The sequence below is a fragment of the Ceratina calcarata genome, unplaced genomic scaffold (assembly GCF_001652005.2).
Source record: "Ceratina calcarata isolate Rehan_Ccalc_2016 unplaced genomic scaffold, ASM165200v1 scaffold586.2, whole genome shotgun sequence".
In the NCBI taxonomy this organism is placed as follows: Eukaryota; Metazoa; Arthropoda; class Insecta; order Hymenoptera; family Apidae; genus Ceratina; species Ceratina calcarata.
This window is the reverse complement of record NW_017177087.1, coordinates 202571-215757: the sequence shown is the minus strand read 5'-3', so window position 1 is coordinate 215757 and position 13187 is coordinate 202571. Positions and strand designations below refer to the sequence as shown.

The following is a 13187-nucleotide window of genomic DNA, read 5'->3' as shown; positions in this document are numbered from 1 at the left end:
AAAACAAATGTTTATATGGATATCGTTTCTTTAATTTTATTTATGAAAGTAGGAATTTGTACTTATGTCTATATTTATACTTATGTCTTACAGTAATGAAGAACAGTGCCTAGATGATGGTTTAGCCTTAAAACCAAAAGCTCTACATTGCTGGTTGACTCGTATATTATACAACAGAAGGTCACATTTTGACCCGTTTTGGAACAATTTTATCATTGGCGGCATAGAGGGTGACAAATTGTAAGAACTTACATTAGTTCTTAATCTTTATAAATAGTCTACGGATTTTCATAAAACATTTTTAATGCCGATTTTGCATAAAAATCCGGTGTTCAGTCATTATATGGATTGTTGTTTGTATTTTAAATGTCTTCTATAGGTTTTTGGGTACTGTCGATAAACTTGGCACAGCTTACAACGATCCAGTGATCGCTACTGGATATGGTGCATACATGGCAACGCCAATTTTGCGTAAAGCGTACGAAGATAATAAAGAAATGAGCAAAGAGCAAGCGATCGAGCTCTTGTATAAAGTGATGCAAGTACTTTATTACAGGGACGCTCGTTCTTTCCCAAGATATCAACTCGGTATAATAACGAAAGACGGCGGCATTGAAATACAGGGGCCAATAACTTTAGACAGTTACTGGGAACCTGCAATTATGTAAACGTAAATGTGATAAAATTTTTTTTCATAATAAAATAACACACAATTTAATTGTACTACGTGAAATTACATTGCCAGTACTACAATTGGTTGAAAGAAGTCGGACGGTTATCAGTTCAATTATTTCTAACTGAAATACAGGGACTCCCGTTAATATTCAGACATGCTTTAAAATAGAATAACTCTTTTAATATGAGATCAAACAACTTCGTTTTCTTTGAGGTATTGGGAATTCTGATGAACAGTTTCTTTTAAATTTTTTGTTACACGTTGCATAGTAAGCTAAGTCTTCTAACATCACTCATAAAATTAAATTGGTTTGGTTCGATATTAAAAAAGCTATTCTGTTTTGAAATGTGTTTAAATATTGATGGGAGTCTATGTAATTTTCAAAGATTATTGAGTTAATACATCACAGCCGGTGTCAGTAATTAAAATAGTATGTTCACATTGTGCAGTTCGCGCGTTGTCCACTGTAACAGCTGTCCATCCGTCTTCTAAAATTTTAACATCTTCCGCACCTTGAGTTAGAACTGGTTCAATGGTGAACGTCATTCCAGGTAACATTTTGCCAGGAAGATCATTCGCTGTTGAATAAATATATAAAGTATTACATTTCTTTCAAGTATAATAGATTCCTTTTATTATTTGAACGTACCGAAATGAAAGATGTCTGGTGGTCCATGAAAATAAGTACCTATACCGTGGCCAGCAAACACTGGGACTATAGAATATCCATTCTTATTCGCCGTTTCTTCGATGATGTACCCTAGCCATTGAAAAAGATGATTTAAAGATATTTTATTGTATTTTTACTATCGCTAAAATATGTTCTGATATGGAAGAATATGGCTAGAGAAAGGAGAAAATTCAGAGGGAATGCCTTTTGCAGTTTAACAAATCTGTGTTTAACGTATCGTCTATCTATACATCCTATTATTGCAATGATTACCTATACTGGAGAAATTTTCATTTGGTTTACAGATTTCTATAGCTTTCCTTAAGCACAGCTCAGTAATATTCATTAATCGCTTAGCTTCGTTATCACAATCTCCTACCTCGAACATTTTTGAACAATCTCCATGATAACCATGGTAAAACACCTAAATAAAACACGAGTATATATTGAAATTGTATATTATACTTGTCTACAACTTATATAGAGTAAATCGCCCAATTTCTATTCACATCGCAGTTTCTGCTCACTGACTTAGTATCACATATAAAATGAGAGGAAAGAAGCCAGAGAGGAGAAATTGTTATGTGAACAGAAATTAGATCATTTACTATACCCTAGAAGTTTTTGCTCACTGTTACATCGATGTTGAGTATATCTCCTTTGACTAGTGGTCTTTTATCTGGAATTCCATGGCACGCAACATTATTGATGCTGGTACATATAGACTTTGGAAATCCTTTGTAATTAAGAGGACTAGGATAAGCTCCATTGCTTACGATCATTTCATGGACTACAGTGTCGAGTTCGTCTGTAGTCACACCAGGCTAAAACAGTTTCAAACTCAACTGGATCTTGATAAAGAAGAGGGGAACTCATAGTTTTACTTGTTATATGTATATACCTTTACGTACGGTTTAACATGAGTTAACAGTCGTTTGGCAAAATTGCAACTATCTCTCATACTCTGTATCTGATTCTTATCTTTGATTTCGGGCTTTTTCGGTCCATCTCGAGGTAATAAAGATTGGCTGTAAGAAGGTTTAGGTATATAAACTGGCACTTCTTTAATCTCAGTCACTTGCCACGGCTCGACAACCTCGTAATTTCCGAATGAATTGTTGACGACTTTACGTGGTGTTGTCTAGAAATCGAGAAGATAAGTTAAATCCGTTGACATTTCTTGAATGACAAACATACTTTCGGCGTTTTCTTAAAAAAGTTTCTGAGAAACATCTTCGAAGTGTCATTCGGTTCGATTTTAGAACGAGACAACCGGCGTGTGGAACCTCTTCTCACGTTCAAGATCTCATTACAAAAATTTTGTATCTTCTTCCTTGTGAACAATTTATCGTCAGAATACGTTCAGTTTACGCGTTACGGTACTTCAAACATTTGTATACGTTTAAAATTATGATGAATCGCAAGACAGCCTGACGTGTGACGTCACATCATTGAGCTATAATATTCATTTGCATTCACTATCTATTTTCACTACACATAAGACACGAATGTTAGTCTCGAAAAAATAAGCTACACATTTACAAAGTTACTGTGGTTAGAGATCATGAACATGCAAAACATGGTAAGATTTCGGGATGCGCTGTCAAACGCAAAGAACGTGTTGATATTAACCGGGAGCGGGATCTCTGCCGAATCTGGTATCCCGACGTTCAGAGGAGCCGGTGGTTTTTGGAGAAAATACCAGGCGCCAAGTCTAGCCACCCCGGAAGCATTCGCGACGAATCCGTCTTTAGTCTGGGAGTTCTATGAGTACCGCAGAAAAGTAGCAAGCGAGGCAAAACCCAACAAGGTACTTTATTAATCATTCGATCTATTAGCAATTCGTCAGGGATTCGATCTAGCGTTTATTAAATTATATGCGTGCATTTTATTGGAACCTCTAGGCTCACGAGAAGATAGCAGCTTTCCAAGCTCGTAGCTTTCACGAAGACAGGAACGTTACGATAGTCACGCAAAATATTGACGAACTTCATCAAAGAGCAGGAACGAAGGATGTGATAGAGCTTCACGGCTCGCTGTTCAAAACTCGTTGCACGGTTTGCCATGATATCGATGTTAATAAAAATATTCCCATATGCCCTGCATTAGAGGGAAAAGGGTAAGATGCTACACTCTCATCTTCAACCGAATTTTACAGGATTCACATTACCTGTAGTGATCCATACCGGCTCCATACAGATCGTACCCGCTACAGATAATGCGAATTCTGCGTTAATCATGATTTGGATATCGTGAACAGATTACCAGACCCAAACATTATGGTCTCTGATATCCCGATAGAAGATTTGCCCAGATGTCGAAAGGGAAATTGCAAGGGTTTATTGAGACCACATATCGTCTGGTTTGGTGAGAATTTGGATGAACATGTGCTCGATAAAGTTCGTAAGTGCATAGACAAAAATATAAATTCTGTATTTAAACAACATGCTGCATACATAATATATATATGTCTCTTCTCCAGATCTAGCTGTAGAACACTGTGACATTTGTATGGTAATAGGTACATCATCCATCGTATATCCGGCGGCAATGTTTGCACCCCAAGTGGCGCAACGTGGTATTCCTGTTGCTGAATTTAACTTGGAGGCAACTCCGGCCACCAAACATTTCAAGTAAATAAAAATAAGTCGTATTGTCCATATAAAAATGTAGAAAGCCCTCTCTTTCTCTCTCTCGGAAAATGCTCAAATTGTAAACTTTCCTGTACGAAGTGCCCACTTGCAAATATTGGCCATTCTATCTTCTCTGCTATTATATTTTACTTTTCCTGTGAACAAAACAGATTTTGATACATTATTAGCTAATAGATTTTTATGCAAAATAGAAGATTTAACGTTGTACAAACGGAAGATCTCTGTCAAAAGCTTAAGAAGTTCCCCAAAGCCGAAAGGCAGATAAATAAATATAAGTAAGAATAACATCGTGTACGAAAACTTAAGTGATAATTTCCAATAAAAATTCTACTAATTCCTTAAATACAAGTATGATTTATTTATAAACAACTTCTGGAAGCTTCTGTTAAAAGATCTTTTATTATCTTTTAGGTACCATTTTCAAGGTCCTTGTACCATTACCGTGGCAGAAGCATTGGAACTGTAAAAAGGCTGTATATATGCAAGTAAAACTGCTACTTACGTTTTAACTAAACATAATTTGGTATTTAGTCCAAGTCTGTGCAAGTAATCCATCCACAATCGTTGTTTCGTCGAAAGTTTATCATTAGGTCCTTTCACTTCGATAATTTTGTGCTTTAAAGAATATATGTATAAAAATGTACTATTTTTTACGAATATATTATCTAAATTAATATATTGGGTCAATGTAAAGGTTGCTGCCTGATTTGAAATAAAATATTATTTCATTCATATTCTTGCTATTGCATATTCATGCATATTCCAACTCTAAAAATAGGCTACGAACATTTGCACTGATCTAATATAATTTAAATAAATACCTCTTTGGTATCGTAGTTCCATAAAAATAAATCTGGAAAGCCAGCTTTCCAAGCTTTAAAGTTTTCACAAAGCTTATTACATATCCCAAGAACTCCTTCTTTTCCCAAACAGTATACTATTTCCTTTATAATAAAAACAGGTTTTTTGTTGATATATTTAATAGCGTAGCCGAATAATGCTGGATCCGCACTATCCATAGCAGGAGCGACCCGTATTATCTCCGTAAGTCGCTAAGACGACGGGAAAATAATAAAACTACTGGTGTAATCGTATTATAGATTGGAGCTGCTTGAGCTTTAATTCGCGATCGCTTCCTACGTACTTTCGTCTGTACTCTACTCTAAAGATTACAGCATTGCTTTTTCTGCCTTTCGACGAGTCAACGGTCGTTCCCACTACGGATAGTGCGGATATACGTTAATGAAGCATTTACCTTCATCTTAAAGCCACTTTCAGCACTTGACATCATACTGGTATATTGTCTGTACTTTTGGAATCTGGTTTCCATGTAATCGCTGAACGATTCGTTGTTGAAGTCCTCGAGGACCTTCATCTTCGTATCGATCTTATCTTTTCTATTCTCATAGAATTGTTCTGTGAACAAATCACTTGGCGCTTCCTGATACGGCGTCACGAATACACCAGGAATATTTATATCGTACAATTCTTCCCAAAACAGAGTGAAGAATAATGTAACTGGCAATGAACCCTCGTAATGTATTCCTTTCGGAAACCCTTTATCTTTATAGTACTGCAATACTACATTTTCTACTGAACCGTAAGTATCACCTGTATTATTCCTTCCTATCCGCCAAATACTTTTACCTGTTCCTGATCTAAAACAATATAATCGAGTATTAAATTTGATTTATTAATTGACTGCGGATTTTTATACAAACTAAAATAATTGAAACACAGAATTAAGCAATGAAAATTACATATGCCTTTCATTTATGAATTAAATATCATAGCATCCATTTTGCTTTCAACATTTTACATATTGAGTGCACTGATTAAAACTCACTTATATTTTTTATAAATAAATAAAAATTCGCAGTCATATTTATTAATACAAGATAAGCACATACGATTGAACATACCCAGGCATTAATTCAGCTTGTATTTCGAAAGACGGAGGTTGCTCTGGAATATAATGCTTATTAAGAGATAAAACGTTCATAAGATCGTGTTTGGTAGTTTCTTTGACGCCACCAGTTTTCCTTTTATATATCATATTTCCCCTCTCCAATAAATTTACTTTGTCTATTACAGTCAATTTTTCTTCGTTCAACACTCTCATTATATTTAACGCAGTATTTTCAATATCTTGTTTGTAATAAGACATTTTGATGAGATATAACTCGGTATGCCATCTTCCTTTACGTCCATGCATGTAATACTGTTGTTTTAATAAGAAGTTTAAGGCCCTTACTGCCAGCGTTTTATCGGTACTCTTCTTCAATGCTTGTATGCATTTATCGAGTATCTTCAACCACTTGTAGCCAGGCATATAACAATGTACATGTACGGGGAGCTCACAATTTTTAAATCTGTAAAAATTCAGGTTGTCGAATTTTTTTGAATTAAAATACAGTAATCTCCGGACATATGGCGATATGGGATAAATATATGGTGGGATACTGATTTAGAATCGCTTGTCGTTCGCGCAACATAGGAAAAATTAAAATGCCGAGTGTACAAGCGCAACAACAATTGAAAGAGAAGAATAAACATAAATAAAACTCGATGCTGATAAAAAATGTTTTAAACAAAAGTTGTAAGTACTGCTATTCCCTACAAATGAAGTCTTATATAATTTTCTTGTAACTTCAGTACTTTCTGAATAATCGTCATGAGTATGAAATTTACTGTAATTTGCTTTATAATACCTTAGCGATTCATCTTCTAAGATTTGTGGTAAATTAGTCAAAGCCGATATTCCAGACTTCTGCACTTCTTCCCAATTCTTCTTTTCAATGGATCTTAGTACATTAAATAATTTCGATGTCGCTTCAATATATCTACAAGTAAACAGAATAAATTTTAATAATCCTAAAGTACATTTTTTTAAATTGTTGCTGAAACAGACGTAAACTTACTTTACCAAATGTGATTTATCAGAGAACACTGGAAAGTAATCTCCAGGATGTTCGGGGTATGTTATCTTTTTTCCATAAATGTCGCTCAGCTTCTCAATTCTATCTTTGATATCTAATTTTGAATGATACGGTATTAACAATATTATTATCCGGTCAATAACATCCCACGTTTTCAGTGATATTCGTATACAAGAGCCTAATATTTCATTCACTTTCACCTGCAACAAACTGCCTGAGCTATTCTTCTGTTCGGGGAACAATGGTTTTTGTTTCGATGATTTCAACAATTCTTGTATATTCCTTTTTTTATTCCTTCCACGAGTTTCAAGCTTCCATTGACGACAAAGATCCTGGATCTCTTTTGCATCTAATAATTCAAGTGCCTCAGATAAATCCTGTGTTTTACCAATACAAATTTCCTTCGAAACGAGAACTTCCATAGCATGTCTTTTGTCTTTTATATCAGGATACTTTATGTTATTTTCCTTAATCCAGTCTCTTTTCCTTGATATTAAACGAGCTAACAGAAATAGTGCCTCTTCTGGAAGAGTTAGTATAACATATATAAAATCAAGTTCGTCTTCATCAAAATATCCGCAATTAATAGGATTAGCTAGCACGGTGCAAATAGCTGATAACAATATAAATGACTTAAAGTCATTGTGCGTTTTTATACCATCCACCTCGTATTTCGTTGAAATGCTCGCGTTTATTTTCTTACTGTACGTATATTTAAATTTAGGTTTTGAATAGACTTCGCTTAGGTCAAAATCGTTAGGCGGTATGGCACCCTGCTTGGCTAAATTCAAATTCTCGATAGTTTGATGTATAATGTAATCGAGGTGTGTATTTTTATACTTCGTAGGTGTTTTGCCAGATGGTACTTTTGGCAAATATTGAGGCGAGCTATTACTTAAATTATTATTCGCATTATTGAAATGTTTTATTCGTGACCACTTTTCAGATGCCTTTTTTGGAGTATAATTATAAGGTCTTGGTTCTTCGTTTCGTACTCTGTCTGAATTATTATTGTTATCATTAGCTCGTGTTAATTCTCTAGAAGAAGAAGGTCTTGATATTTTGAAATCTTCTACCTCTTCCGTCATTTCTCCTAATTTGTTGTCTGTACCTCTTAATCGTGCTGTATCCCTTACATTTTTTGCATTTGGATCTACAATCATACTTTTGTTTTCATTTACTGTTACTTCATTAACCGGAAGAAGAATTTCAAGCGAGTCGTTACTATCTTTATTTGTGTTCATCCAATGCATTGCATTATCAGGTTCTGTTATATCAATTATTTCGGCAGTTGCTGGCAATATCGTCTTATTACCTTCGATTGCTCTTCTATCATCATCGTCATCGTTGAGAATGACTTCCAGCACACTGTTAACGTTGTAGTGATCTACGATTATACATTCCTCTTCACTATTAGATACATCCAATTTTATTCTTTTATCTTCCATTATTTTTTTATTCTGGTCTATTGAACGTTTTACTTTATTAAAGTAATTAACAATAGATGTTTGTTTAAGTTGCGACATTCTGACTTCCACGTGTTATTTATGTATAAAATGTTAGAAATACTGTAGGATACGAATGTTATAAACAAACTCTTGTTTCCCTCAAGCTTCTGTTACTGTTCTTAGATTTCTGGAGGATGAATAATAGACATTGGGATACCTGGTCTCAGTCCAATCGTCTGCAACACTCCTTTATCAACATTTAATAGATTTGATAAAATATCTATATAAGTCTTTCATCACAGAATCTTCATTACTCACATGAAAACAACACGTACCACGTTCTATATTTTAATATTTAACGTAATTCTGCGCATAAGATATTTCCCGCCACTTCTTCAGTGTAATGCGACTGACTGATTCTTGATTTGTCTGACTGATCACGATCACTGACACTGACTCATATATATAAGTCATGTCAACACCATCACTACCAGTGATAAACGATAAAAGTGACGTAGCTTGGGTTTTTCTGCGGATGGACCAGATGGGGATGGATCATTATGCACGTTGCACGTTGTGCACTGCGACCGCGCACGGATCGGGATAAGTTCCATGGCACGCACTATACATAATTGTGAGACTGCGATAGATAGCATTACCGCACTCATTTACACTCATTGATCCTCTCTGTCATTCCGAAGGTTCCGAGTGCGGCTGTGATAGAGTTCAATGGAGACTCCCGCCAAATGCTAATAGTATTTTTAAAATCTTGCATTCAAATTCTCAAAACTTGAAGTATAAAGCCGTGTTAATTAGTGATTCGGTAATTAGTAAACGATGAAGTGTTTTTGCGTGAAAACTAGGAATCGTGAAGAGAAGAATCGTCGCAAGTATTTTCTACTTCAAAATACATCGTCTAAATCAAACAGTTATCTAATGTATATTTGGTCTGTACTTTATTCCTATTTTATATTACAATTACGTTACATAATAAATGAGATCACTGTTCCTGTATTAATATTTAACATAATAGTTGAATTGCGATGCGATCTGTAGATCGCAAACGTGATTCGATCCATCACAGTTTGTTTGACTGAGGCAGAAATTATACGGCCATAATCATAAGCTAGAAGGTAGAAGGACATAATCGGTGTTCACGCAATTTATGGCTTATGACGGACACGTTCTTCAGGCTTGCCGCAATAAGACTGTAATTCCTGTATCGTGCACGACTTCCGACAACACTCGTCCGAAATTCCCCCTCGGGTTTCTTTGATTATTCTGTTCGCGTTCTCAGCCGATGTGTAAGGAAACGAATCATAGTTATACGTTGTAGAATCATCTGCTTCCGTTGCTATGAAGAAAACAAGAGTCTCAATGAATCACTCAACGACACTTTCGATCAGATATTAATCTATGAGATTACCGTTGTTGCTTTTCTGAAGTTTTGTGTGATAAATGCCTTCACAGACGTCTTGCAACTTCTGCGGCAACTGGTTGCCGCAGTATTTCTGTGGCCCTTCCGTTGTTGTTCCGGCCCTTCCATCGTATTGGAACACAGCCCTCGAAGGCGTGTGTTCCGTTTCCGGCATCAGAATTGCCATCACGAGCATCAGATTCAGAATCGAGCACAATGCATGCGAGGACATCTAAAAGCAAACGAGGCCTCTGATATCGTTCGTTAAAAATACATGTTGCACGTAATTAAAACATTGATGGCTCTCTGAAAGGCAAGTACGAACTACAAATGATAAAAGAGATGTTGGATTAGTACAACGATATATTCAACTAACAATGACGGAATGCATTTAAAGAAGTTACTGTTCTACCATTAACTGCCTCCTAGTAATTTATGTATTATAAATAGTAACATAAGAAAGTAGATAACTTCCCTACAAGTTGGTGATTATGTTCTTTAAACAGTACGAGATCTTGTATGTCTCATTAGATGGAAGAAAAAGATTTTTATTATACAGCATTTGCTATACGTTACGTATGTTGTACTCTATGTGTATTGACTGAGTAATACATAGACTGCGGGTGTTTAGCCAAACTCCTATTTTGTATATAAAACATATTTGTACCTTCCCTTAAATGTATCATTTTCACGTTGAATATTTTGTGATTCTCTGCACATTACTACGTTTCTTCAAATTATTTAAAATTCCCATAAATGCAGAAACATCCGCAGTCTAGTTATGTATGAAATATTGACAGGCATTCCAGATGATTTCTAATTCATTATACATATAATATTACCGTCGCATAAGAATTTGCAGCTCTGGTTAGATTCGCGTGAACGTTTTACGCGAGGGTCTGATGTATTAGTGCAAATTCTTTTGTTCGTCGTCGGATTCTGAGACGTTTTCTATTTTAAATCGGTTTTATTAACTTTTATCAGAAGTTATCGTTAACGATGTCCCGCGCTGTTGCTGCATCGCAACATTGTTCAGTTGCGACCTATTTTTAGATAATCGCGAATACTTGCAAATCGTTTCTCTTTCGTCAACTCTCCCTCTGCGGGAACGAACTCTTTTATTTCAAAAAACGAGTTTTCCGATCTGCAGCGTATAAAAGTTAAAGACATGCATAGATAGAATGCCTTTTGAAATAGGAAAGTTTTTAGTTTGTTAAAAAGGCTACAAATAAATATTCGTAGTAGACATTGAAAAAAAAAGCAATGCTCCTGCTAGTCTTTTCCGTGATGACTTATAAATAGAAATCTAGGTAGAAAAACGTCATGCGAGATACGGTGGATGCCGCATTTGGGAGTTCGTACATTAATAGTAATTATTATCGCAGCGACGGAATGATTCACGACTGAAGATGATAACATACCGTGTCGATATAACTTTCTCCAGTAATGCAGATATTATTTAACTATTATTCCCAAGAATGTAACCATTCTATTCCCGGTTGTCCACAGATAGTTGCCTCTCCTTCTTCCCGTCTTCAATTGATTAAACAGCAAATCTACACTTTCTGTTCTTAATTAAACTTGTCATGGTATTTTTAAATCCTATCAGCATACGTAAGATAAACTTTAATACTATCGAAAACTAAAGCAGTTTTATATTAAGAACTGTTCAAACCTCGGTAACTCGAATCTTCATAGAAAACTTTAAATCTTTATTCTTCTCTGGGGTAATTTATCGATCAGAATATAATTAACTACCTACAAATCTCTTCGAATTGCTTCATTTGAACATCTCCAGCGATCGGATTCAAATTGTACTTTTACTTCTAGTTAACGAGGTTCAATCAAAAGAAGTATAGAAGATAGAATCACTTACTACGTATTGTTAAGATAGACATCAGCGAAATATGTCTCTATATGTATTTTCTTATATATAAATTATCGTATCGTATTATGTATATATAAAAATTTCGTAGTATAGTAGTATCACGGTTTATCACAAGGTTAGAAGATTTATTTTTCTTCAGATATATAATTGTCCCATTAATCGAAGGACAATGCCTGGAATCCTCTAAATAAAAATCAAATTACAATATGTAAATTGAGTGATATATTCAGCGGCGAAGGAACAAGAGTTTTGGTATGGAAAAATAATTGCGAATGATAATAATTCGATGAGAAAGGAATTTACTGTTGTAAGACCTTTATTCTTTTTATATCTAATTTGATAATGATTTTAAGTTGTAGATTCCAGTGTTGGAAAAAACATAATACAGAACGATAAGAGGTCGCGAAAAAGTAGCGATAAAATGTTAATGCCGAGTTTTAGTATAAAGTGTAGTTATTTATGGTGAAAGATAAACTCAAGAGCCAAGATTTGTTGAATAAAAAAATTGTAAATGTGTCTATACGTTTTGGAGCTCTTAAATTCATTTTAAATTTGAATTGTACATGTTTGGATCTATCGCATGTCAAATATCAACGATGATCATCTCGTGTAATTTGAAAGGAAGTTTTTCTAGGAAAAATGGAGGAAGGGAGAAAAACTTATGAAGAAAGGAAGTTTCATTCTACCTATCGAAAAGTAATTTTGGAAAGTTACCTCTTAATTAATTGTAATGATGAACGAGGAACTCCTTGGCGATAGAAGGCAATTCGTAAAAACGCATCGGTCCTCTTTTTCCGTTTGTTTGTCTTCATCTCCTTCAGTTCATCGACAGACGGTTTAACACACGCCAACGATTCGCCACGACCTTTCCTACTTAATATACGTCAAATTGAAGACTGCACTCAAAAAAGCACATTCTGTTAGAACGATCGCGTTGTAATATCATGAACATCTTTTAAAACTTTTCGACGTTCAATTAAATTTCATACTACCACTTTACTCGTTACATCCTTTAAGTACGAAGACGAAGACATCAGCAATGTAAAAAAGAAAAGAGGATAGAGAGAACACTGGGACACTTCATCCACCGAGCTCAAGAGTTTGTTCTGCCGCTCTGTTTCAAAATCGACAGAACCCGTGAAATACACTCGATCCCCACCAGCCAAGTTAATCGCGGGAGGGACAGAGAGAGAGAGAGAGAGAGAGAGAACATACCGCTACTTCAATTCTTCTTTCTTCCAGTTTGCTCAACTAGAGGCGAACGTACCCCAAGAACGAATAGGAAAAATGTGTTAACGAAAAGTGCTATCGGCTTCCTTATATACCTACAGTTTCCAGTTATACCGAATGGCAAAAGACAGTCTCATTAAGCACATCAAATTCTGTTATTATCCCAAACGAAGCTGACGTTCCGGTGCATAAACATTCTCTGATTTTTGCGAGCGATTAACCATGGAACTCATAATGCGGCGATTATTAGACGACGGTACATAAG

The 13187-nt window shown here is 35.3% G+C and overlaps 5 protein-coding genes across 10 annotated transcripts in view; 2 read left to right on the top strand and 3 right to left on the bottom strand.

Moving 5' to 3' along the window:
* Positions 1–723, top strand: part of Prosbeta7 (proteasome subunit beta type-4) — a 4473-nt gene extending 3750 nt beyond the window's left edge. The window contains exons 3-4 of the mRNA XM_018032655.2: positions 94–240; positions 380–723. Of these exons, the coding sequence (XP_017888144.1) occupies positions 94–240; positions 380–668 (436 nt within the window). The 3' untranslated portion in view covers positions 669–723. The remainder of the gene's footprint in view (positions 1–93; positions 241–379) is intronic.
* On the bottom strand, positions 699–2629 carry LOC108629784 (methionine aminopeptidase 1D, mitochondrial). Its single transcript, XM_026817529.1, has 6 exons — positions 2544–2629; positions 2248–2487; positions 1979–2170; positions 1620–1770; positions 1326–1436; positions 699–1254 (listed from the first exon to the last, which is right to left on the bottom strand). Exons 1-6 carry the CDS (start codon positions 2577–2579, stop codon positions 1064–1066), a joined length of 921 nt encoding a protein of 306 aa, XP_026673330.1. The 5' UTR covers positions 2580–2629; the 3' UTR covers positions 699–1063.
* A 182-nt stretch (positions 2630–2811) lies between these two features.
* On the top strand, positions 2812–4674 carry LOC108629785 (NAD-dependent protein deacylase sirtuin-5, mitochondrial). The gene is made up of 5 exons (XM_018032654.2): positions 2812–3156; positions 3251–3465; positions 3607–3749; positions 3829–3979; positions 4412–4674. Exons 1-5 carry the CDS (start codon positions 2911–2913, stop codon positions 4464–4466), a joined length of 810 nt encoding a protein of 269 aa, XP_017888143.1. The 5' UTR covers positions 2812–2910; the 3' UTR covers positions 4467–4674.
* Positions 3986–8982, bottom strand: LOC108629782 (fanconi-associated nuclease 1). 4 transcript variants are annotated; one of them, XM_026817525.1, is made up of 9 exons: positions 8706–8982; positions 8255–8634; positions 6922–8092; positions 6712–6843; positions 5923–6372; positions 5256–5658; positions 4822–4944; positions 4503–4702; positions 3986–4134 (listed from the first exon to the last, which is right to left on the bottom strand). In XM_026817525.1, the coding sequence occupies exons 2-9, from the start codon at positions 8463–8465 to the stop codon at positions 4119–4121; spliced, it is 2706 nt and encodes a 901-aa protein (XP_026673326.1). In that variant the 5' UTR covers positions 8466–8634; positions 8706–8982; the 3' UTR covers positions 3986–4118. The 4 variants fall into 4 exon arrangements, with proteins under 4 accessions (XP_026673326.1, XP_026673324.1, XP_026673325.1 ...); XM_026817523.1 differs by having other exon boundaries at positions 6922–8634; positions 8706–8981; XM_026817524.1 differs by having other exon boundaries at positions 6922–8634; positions 8723–8981.
* A 322-nt stretch (positions 8983–9304) lies between these two features.
* Positions 9305–12889, bottom strand: ILP-2 (insulin-like peptide 2). 3 transcript variants are annotated; one of them, XM_026817531.1, is made up of 5 exons: positions 12407–12889; positions 11681–11875; positions 11226–11406; positions 9814–10036; positions 9305–9741 (listed from the first exon to the last, which is right to left on the bottom strand). In XM_026817531.1, exons 4-5 carry the CDS (start codon positions 10034–10036, stop codon positions 9551–9553), a joined length of 414 nt encoding a protein of 137 aa, XP_026673332.1. In that variant the 5' UTR covers positions 11226–11406; positions 11681–11875; positions 12407–12889; the 3' UTR covers positions 9305–9550. The 3 variants fall into 3 exon arrangements, with proteins under 3 accessions (XP_026673332.1, XP_017888065.2, XP_026673333.1); XM_018032576.2 differs by lacking the exons at positions 11226–11406; positions 11681–11875; positions 12407–12889 and adding an exon at positions 10181–10241; XM_026817532.1 differs by lacking the exons at positions 11226–11406; positions 11681–11875; positions 12407–12889 and adding an exon at positions 10130–10201.
* Between the last annotated feature and the right edge of the window lie 298 nt (positions 12890–13187).